This window comes from Episyrphus balteatus, chromosome 3 (genome assembly GCF_945859705.1).
Source record: "Episyrphus balteatus chromosome 3, idEpiBalt1.1, whole genome shotgun sequence".
Taxonomy (NCBI): Eukaryota; Metazoa; Arthropoda; class Insecta; order Diptera; family Syrphidae; genus Episyrphus; species Episyrphus balteatus.
This window is the reverse complement of record NC_079136.1, coordinates 120,675,199-120,683,286: the sequence shown is the minus strand read 5'-3', so window position 1 is coordinate 120,683,286 and position 8,088 is coordinate 120,675,199. Positions and strand designations below refer to the sequence as shown.

At 30.7% G+C, this 8,088-nt stretch overlaps 3 protein-coding genes across 5 annotated transcripts; 1 reads left to right on the top strand and 2 right to left on the bottom strand.

Moving 5' to 3' along the window:
- Positions 1–2,079: 2,079 nt before the first annotated feature.
- LOC129915709 (keratin-associated protein 10-6-like) lies at positions 2,080–2,467 on the bottom strand. The gene is made up of 2 exons (XM_055995365.1): positions 2,272–2,467; positions 2,080–2,208 (listed from the first exon to the last, which is right to left on the bottom strand). Exons 1-2 carry the CDS (start codon positions 2,435–2,437, stop codon positions 2,111–2,113), a joined length of 264 nt encoding a protein of 87 aa, XP_055851340.1. The 5' UTR covers positions 2,438–2,467; the 3' UTR covers positions 2,080–2,110.
- Positions 2,468–4,047: 1,580 nt separating this feature from the next.
- Positions 4,048–4,404, bottom strand: LOC129915209 (male-specific sperm protein Mst84Db-like). The gene has a single exon (XM_055994689.1). It carries the CDS (start codon positions 4,402–4,404, stop codon positions 4,048–4,050), a length of 357 nt encoding a protein of 118 aa, XP_055850664.1.
- A 1,654-nt stretch (positions 4,405–6,058) lies between these two features.
- On the top strand, positions 6,059–7,694 carry LOC129915707 (uncharacterized). 3 transcript variants are annotated; one of them, XM_055995364.1, is made up of 3 exons: positions 6,063–6,298; positions 7,071–7,482; positions 7,560–7,694. In XM_055995364.1, the coding sequence occupies exons 1-3, from the start codon at positions 6,233–6,235 to the stop codon at positions 7,568–7,570; spliced, it is 489 nt and encodes a 162-aa protein (XP_055851339.1). In that variant the 5' UTR covers positions 6,063–6,232; the 3' UTR covers positions 7,571–7,694. The 3 variants fall into 3 exon arrangements, with proteins under 3 accessions (XP_055851337.1, XP_055851339.1, XP_055851338.1); XM_055995363.1 differs by having other exon boundaries at positions 7,071–7,503; positions 7,560–7,693; XM_055995362.1 differs by lacking the exons at positions 7,071–7,482; positions 7,560–7,694 and adding an exon at positions 6,355–6,982 and having other exon boundaries at positions 6,059–6,298.
- The last annotated feature ends 394 nt before the right edge of the window (positions 7,695–8,088 follow it).

Sequence of the window (8,088 nt, the reverse complement as noted above, 5' to 3'; positions counted from 1 at the left end):
AAACATAAGCACTTAAAAAAATGAAAGTAACTAAAATGCACGACTGAGTCGATAGTACTTACTTACTCTTAGATATGTAAAAGTTGTGTGAAGTGTTAAAGTTTTGTATGTAAAAAGTCATAATAGAATAATTTCAAAACACAAAAGAAATGTAAGACAGATTAAAACTTGGTTTGAACATTGCAAAAACATCATTTTGAACTGCTTAGACGCAAAAATTCTTTCGATTTTTTTTTAATCGTTAAGCCTAGTACGCAACTGAAGCGAAACGAAATTTTCCATACAATATTTCATTAACAAAATCTTGAACGAAATTAAATTTGTTTTTGCTTTTAAATTTATTTTCTGATTTTTTTTATTGAATTTTTTAATTTGTTTTTTTTTTTTTTTTTTGTTATTATTTTTACTTTTCTATAATCCCCGAAGGTATTTTTTTGTTAACATGTTCGCTGGTGACTTTGGGGACTTTATCATTTTTCGCTTCAGTTGCGTACTAGGCTTTAAAGCCGTATTTTTAAATATGTAGTTTTTTTATAAATAAAAAAAAAAATAAAATGGAATGACATTATTAAAAAAATATTATTTGACACGTTAAAAAAATTCCAATAAAATTCATCGGTCTGGTTTTAAATAATAGATATTGAAAACAATGAAATATTTTTAAAAAATCCATTTTCAAGAAATTATTTAACAACATCTAAGATCAAAAATTCAAAAAAAAATTAAATGTCCTGTTTTCAAAAAATATAACAATTTTTTAAAAATCTAAAAATTTATTGTTTTGGAATCGACGAACCAACCGTTTGGCAGAAAGTCAGAAATAAGAAAGGTATAACTAACCTATGCTGTAAAAAATTACTTTTTTCATCCAAAGGTCTAAAAAATAATAATAAAATAATTCCAAAAACCACTCTGTAGAATGCCCAAAAATACTAAGTAGGTGCTCAGAGCTAAAGAACTTTTTAGAGTTATTAAATATACTCAAAAAATTTTCCTTATATAAAAGAATAAGGTCCAAAGTACTGCATTTTCTAATGGTAATATTTCAAACACGGGAGCTGATAAATTTTTTTTGACTTCGGATTCGAGTTCAACACACCGAAAAACTTCAGAAAAATATATTTTTGTTTCGGCAAAGACAAATAATTTAGCTTTAAGATAAATGTGTCAGGTCAAAGGCTTTTTAAATGTTTATTAACACTCGTCAGTCGATGTTTTGTAAGAAGTCGATTGTTTTGTTTTAAGAATTTGGTGACTAGTGGAATGAGCATTTTATGTTCTTCAGAATAATTAATTCAATATTTTTGAAAAAATCCCAGCAAAAAATGATCACACGCATCTTTATAAAAATAAAAAATCTAGCCTGATAACCCCATTTTATTGCTTAATTATCTCATATTTTTTTTTTTATTATTTCATCTGCTCTTTTCCCGAAAGAGGTCATTTTTGTAAAATGGTCTATCAATTCTAGAAGAGTGACCTATTCCAACATGCATCGTATCTTCCCGAAAAAATCCTTATCTCTTTTTCGTGACATTAGAAAAAATTTATTATACACTTTTCACTAAAACTATCACTAAGATAGTAGACTTACGCAATACAACACACGAGACCCGATTTAGGTACTTCAATAAATTCAAGAAGAGCGTCTTGAATCCACGACCGATGAAATGAAACTGATCATAAAGCCGGCTAGAATAGAATCAAGAAGTCTATAATATCTTGAAGATGTCTCACTGAAAATTTAAAATTTGAATAAACTATCTGTTAAACAGATAGAAATATTTTATGTCATGCGATATTTTTTTTTTCTTGTTTTTGTATTGGGAAAATGGGTTGTGACATAATTACTATGGCCTCTTGATATAAGTAGAGTGGAATGTATGTTGGAACGTTGGAAGTTTTTTGTTTCGTTGAGTAGTTTTTTTTTTCAATATGAAATTTACAAAGCCGTTTGTTTGTTGTGGAACTTATTTATTATAGTTTAAAAAAATTAAAAAAAAACTGGAATGCATAATAAGTTCAATTTTATTTAAATTTTGACCTTGTCTTGAAGAATGAATTTAAGTACAATTTCTGTCTTGAAATTCAAAGCCATTAAAAAGATTTTTTAGCATGGTCTTCTAGGTTTTGAACATGGTAAAGTTTCATAACAGTGTGCCTTGCATGGACCGGAATATCGACACGGTGGATTCTTCTGACTGCAATCTTCAAACAAAAAATATTATTCATCAAAAATAAATTAATACAAAAATTCATTTTCAAATTAACTTGGATAACAACATCTTGGAGCTGGCATACAACAATCCATCATTTCAGAAGGCTCACATAAAGTCAATGGTAGATAAGGGTCGCAGGGATGATCAGGTCTGTGGCTAGGTCTAAATGTAGCACTCATCGAGCAAGGATTATATGAGCAACCACAAGTTCTGCACATTTTACAAATCTTAGAATATTTCTGTAAATTAGAATTTGTTGGCCAAAATTTTGTATTTTTTTTTTTTTTGTATTTTTTTGTATTTTTCTGATAATTTTTATTTCTTTAAAATTGTGCCAAATTATGATTGTAAATTTATTTTTTTAAATTTATTTTTGTTTTAAACAAAGTTGAAAGTTTGCTTGTTTGTTGCAGGTAATTTTCCATACAAAATTTCGTTAACGAAATCTTGAACGAAATTAATTTAGTTTTATTTTTGCTTTTAAACTTATTTTCTGATGTTTTTTCTTGAATTTTTTAATTTTTAACTATTTTTGCTTTGCTATAATACCCGATGTTATTTTTTTTGTTAACATGTCCGCTGTTGACTTTGGAGACTTCAAAATTTTTCGTTTCCCTACAGCAGCGTTCTAGGCTTCAACCCTAAATATTTTCTAGAAGTTTCAAAATAAAATGCAAGCAAATTGTTTAAATATTTGAATAATTTTTTATACAAATTTGAAAAATATTAATAAAAAAAAACAGCTACAAGGCGACATTGCGACAAGGCGACATGGCGACATGGCGACAAGGCGACACGCAAAAATATTATATTTTTTTAATATGTAAAACAAACAATAATGTGCATCCCAATGGTTTATTAATGGTAGACAAAAACTAAGGAAAATAATTCAAATGGTATCTGGGAAAAATAATTTTCTTGAAACTTTTAAAAATCAGGTAAATATGATTTAAAAGTCCTTTTATCATTATAAAGTGCAGAAAATAAACTTCTTCAAAATTGGTTTATTAATCAAATGCATTATGAACAACAACAGTTTCAACCACCCCTAAATTTTATTTTGTCATACGATTATATTACAAATCTATTACAAAAATGGCCATGTACAACAATGTAGGAGAAAGGAAAGGGCATATAATTGGACAAGGAAGTGTTTGAAAAAGAAGGGAAGGAATGTAAGGTTTCCAGAACCCGATTGCGGTTTTCATCAACTTTTTCACTTGAAAAAGTTTATCTCGAAAAAAAAAAACTTGAACAATATTATTTTTACAAATTAGAAATTTTCATCAAACTAAACTTAAAAAAAAAAAAAAGAAATTTTGATCCCAAAATTGTGCATTTTAAAATCGAAGTTGAGAAAAGCATGACTGAGACAGCTGGATGTGGTTGTTCTTCATGGAACACAATACAACCATTTGAATCTTGTTGTAGACCAACCCGGGTAAGATTCAAAAATAATTCTAGTACATTATGGATCTTTCTGGATTGAATAATGATGTTTTCTTTTTTTTTTTTCAATTTCTTAGTGTACCGGAAGAATTCAAAGAACAATGAAAGCCGGCACAATATATAGTACTTGGGATTGTTACAGAAGAAATGGTATCCAAGACCAGACTCCGCGGCGAATATGTGTTGGGATACCTGCACGTTATTTATATTTATTTCCTTATGTTGCAGCACCTCGGCAATCTTGCAGTTATTAATTTCGAAACTTAAAAATTTTAAATAAAAATTGTAAAAAAAAAACAAGGTTTTCATTTTTCAAAAATTTGCATTTTTTATTAAATTTTGTAATTTCCAAATTGTTTGAAAAAAAAATCCAATTTTTTTACAAATAGCATGGATAGCAGGAAGGTGGATAGCAATTATTCCATACTCTTGGATCAGGTATACCACCTTCCATTAGTGGTGGGCTAACAAAGCAGTTGTCAGCTCCAGCTGGTAGTGGAACTGGGACTTCACATAATGGAAAATTGGGTAATCCGCATCGAGGTCGATTGTAATTTGTTTGGGAGAAGCATTTTGATGGGCCACATGGATTCGAACGTTCGTTTGGTCCGCAAATTATAAATGGACAACATGGATCGCAGGGTTCACATGGTCCACAAGGGTCACAGGGTCCACATGGACCACAAGGTCCACAAACTCCCCACAAATTCGAAGATCCACAAGGTCGTGAGCACATAATTTTTTACTGCTAAGATAACAATGCTTTTAAATAAATTTTTAATTAATTTTGCTTGAGTTTACCTTTTATTATTTTTTTTTAAATTAAATTTAAATTTAAATTTGATGTATGTACATATGTAATTTGTTTAAAAAAAATATTTTTTGAATAATTGAAAATATGAAAAACAATAATTAATTGACAGTTAGAAATTTTTGATTCTTGGCTAAGTAGTTGAAAAGGGAATTTTACTCAGTAGAAGATTTAAAAACTTTACGAGCCAAATTTCGCAGACGGCTTCAGTAATGACTTTTTAGTAGTGAGTTCTCAGGAGAATTTAGAATTTAGAAAACTATTCAGTGCATGTAAAAGGCCTTCCAGACTAGGCCTCCGGAATATGAGATTTTATGAACGAAGGTCGTTTACATAAATTAATAGTTATTGGGTAATATATGTATACTTTCCAAATTAGTGCTGGCGTACGTTGCTTTGATCCCATTTTTTTGTTTTCAGTTTCTAGTTTTTGAAAGTATTTTGTTGACAAAGAATAATTAATACAGTACTTTTCTCAAAAATCTTTTAAAAATACCTTAATACGCAAACGATCGTAAAAACAACTTTTGAAAAGTGCTAAATGAGGCCCTTCTTTTGATAACTCACCCCATAGAATATGGAGGAATTTTTTAAAATGGATTTTTTTCGAAACAGTTCCCACGGAGTAATCGAAAGTTTCAAAAGAAGATACAGTACACTGTACCCTACTGAACAACCTTATAAATCGGATCGCATTGTTAAAGGACTTAAAAATGACGCTTTATGTACGTTACCGTGTAAGTATGTACTGTATTGTACTATACTATACTGTACTTAACAATTACAAATCGTAAAAAATGTGCTTTACCGCAATGTACTCTACTGCGCCGTAATGTGTATTCTCTACATTTACAATACTTTTTCAAAAAAGAAATATCTAATAGGATTGGCCCATTTTAATGTACTGTACTCTACTGTGGTGTACAGCAAATTTTCGAAAGTCGTTAAAAAGAACATCCGATCCGATGGCCCTATTCAGTATAAAATACTTTACTACACTGAATTCTATTATGCTGTACTATACTGTAACTACAGTTCATTTAGAGTACTTGTTTCAAAAAATGTTTAAAAAAACATCATATCCTATAATGAGCATTGGGTAATATGCACTTTACTGTATTGTTCCCTACTGCATTGTAATATTGTACAGTACGTAAATTCTCAGTACACTTTCCAATAATTGTTAAAAAAAAAACTTATGAATCGGTGGGCGCATTTTGAACAATGTACTTTACTGTACTCTAAGCTAAGGATAGAGCTGGCTGGCGAAACTTGCTGGTTGAGGCCCAAATCCACTGGTCACCCTAAGTAAAGTAAGTTACTGTACTCTTCTCTACTGTCTTGTACTATAAAGTAAGATACAGATACAGTACTTTTTTCTAATCTTCATTCAAAACTAGCTCAACGCTAATTTTTGTTAATCCATCGCATACCCAGTGGAACTGCATGAAGGATGAATTTTGACTAGCCAACACATCGCATTTACAAAAAGTTTTCATTATCTCACTTTGAATACTGATCACTTTGAATAATTTCAGAATTTTTCAAAATCAAATTAAAAAATCACAAAAATTCACAAAATAAAATTTCTTTTCAAGCTTTTTTGTGAAGCTCGCACGAAAACTCCAAACAAAAACTTATAACAAAATTTTAAGTGAATACCAAAACAAAAATATTGGAAGATTTTCACAAGAAGAGAATAAATTTTCGTTTTATTTAATTTTTAAACCAATACAAAAAAAAAGTTAAAAAAATGTGTGACATGCCCATTCCCTTTGGAGCTGAATTTGATCCCTCTGGTCCTGGTTCTTTTGAAATAGTAAGTTTAAATATATTTTTCACACTTTACACATATTTTTATTGACCCCCTCCAAGCAACCACCACCAAGCTCATCTCGTGACAATGAAATTCCACAATCTTCCAAATCTATCGATCCCATTCGATCAGCTTATGTTCCAAGATATACCCAAACAAATATCCCAGCTCCATTGTATCATCCACCAAGAAAGTCTCCACAGGCTTCTGAAAGTTTGCAAACCTTTTCGTACTATCCAAACCAATTTCCTCAACAACAATACTATTACACTGGGCCTTCATCGAATTCTCAAAGCCTACATCAATTTTATGGGTCTCAACAACATCCACAGCAGTTTCAAAATAACCAATATCAACCAGTTGATCAGTTCCCAGCATTTCATCAAAATTCTGGAATGGTTGATCCTAGGATAGCAAACGGTTCCTACGCTTCTGTAAGAAGACAATCTCATGGAACTTGTGAAAAATGTGGTTCAATTAATTCTTCAAATGGAGGAGGTTACTATCCGAATTATATGCCAATGGTCAACAGCGAACCATTACAGAGATTTTCTGAAGTCGGAGGCAATCAAGAACTAATTGCACCAAGTCGACCATACAGATTCTATTATCCACCAAATCCCTCTAATCGAAAAAATCGGGAACACATTTTATTCTAAAAAATAAAAATAAGACTTTCGAAGCTTATCAAGGTGAGTTGTTATTCTTCTTGCCTTGATAAGTACCTTTTAAAGATCTAAGATTGTCTAAATTCTTTTCTTTTGTTTATTTTCAGCCAAATAATAACAACAACAACTTGACAAAATACGAACTTCGGGCAGGACGAATGTATACAAATTGTGATTGTTCACGACGAAACGGTCTTCAAGATGCTTGCCCCCATTCGACTTGTCAGCAGAAACAATCTAGTAATAGTTTGCAACAATCTCAAGCACAAAGCTATCCATCTTCGTATCCCCTCAATTTTAATTCGATGCCTGGTCTTCAGAATCAAGGTTTTGAAAATATGAATTTTGAAAACGGTCTTGGACCACAACAATCTGGATATTCGGACTATAACTTGCCAATTAATGGAGGATATCAACAAAACTATCCAACTGATATGCCAATTCAGATGCCTAGAAGTGTGGAGGGTTTCACCAATTCAAACTTTATGTCTACAGACCCTAGAAATTGGGGTAATGGAAGTATGCAAACAAATTATCCAAGTAACAAGATATTGAAGGAAAACTATAAATCATGACGGTTTATTTTTTACTTTCAGGTTACTTATAATCGAAGTTCAATTTTCTGGGGGTCTGAAGTTTACAAAATTTGTTAAAAATTGAAAACCAACTACGTGATCTTATGTTTTGAAAAATAAAAAGACAAGATTCTTGGGAAAAACAAATTTTGATTTAACTTATTTTTTTGTGTGGGTCTGAAATTGGACAACAACATTTGTTTGGGTTGAAAAATGTCGGCAACCAGACCTGCTAGAAACTTTTGGTTTTCAGCTATGAATAGAGCTTGAAGAGGCCTTTCATTGGTGTTTCAATCGATGGATTTGAAGGTAATTTTTGAAAATCCATTATTTTTAGGCAAGGGGTTAACCTTGATTTTATGTCGAAAATCTTAAAAAAATAGATTTGTAATTTTTTTACATAAATGGATAGGCCTATTCATTGTGAACTCATATCTGTAAACCAAAACTTGTTTCGAGACTTTGATCCGAAAATATCTGCTTCGAAAGGTAAAAAAACAATATTTCGGATGCAAATAATTCAGCAACCAGACCTGCTAGAAACTTTTGG

Coding starts and splice junctions, on each gene's coding strand:
- LOC129915707 (XM_055995362.1), top strand. CDS start 6,233: ATGTGTGACATGCCCATTCCCTTTGGAGCTGAATTTGATCCCTCTGGT. Junction 6,299..6,354: donor GTCCTGGTTCTTTTGAAATA/GTAAGTTTAAAT, acceptor ACCCCCTCCAAG/CAACCACCACCAAGCTCATC.
- LOC129915209 (XM_055994689.1), bottom strand. CDS start 4,404: ATGTGCTCACGACCTTGTGGATCTTCGAATTTGTGGGGAGTTTGTGGA.
- LOC129915709 (XM_055995365.1), bottom strand. CDS start 2,437: ATGTGCAGAACTTGTGGTTGCTCATATAATCCTTGCTCGATGAGTGCT. Junction 2,209..2,271: donor TCCAAGATGTTGTTATCCAA/GTTAATTTGAAA, acceptor TTTTGTTTGAAG/ATTGCAGTCAGAAGAATCCA.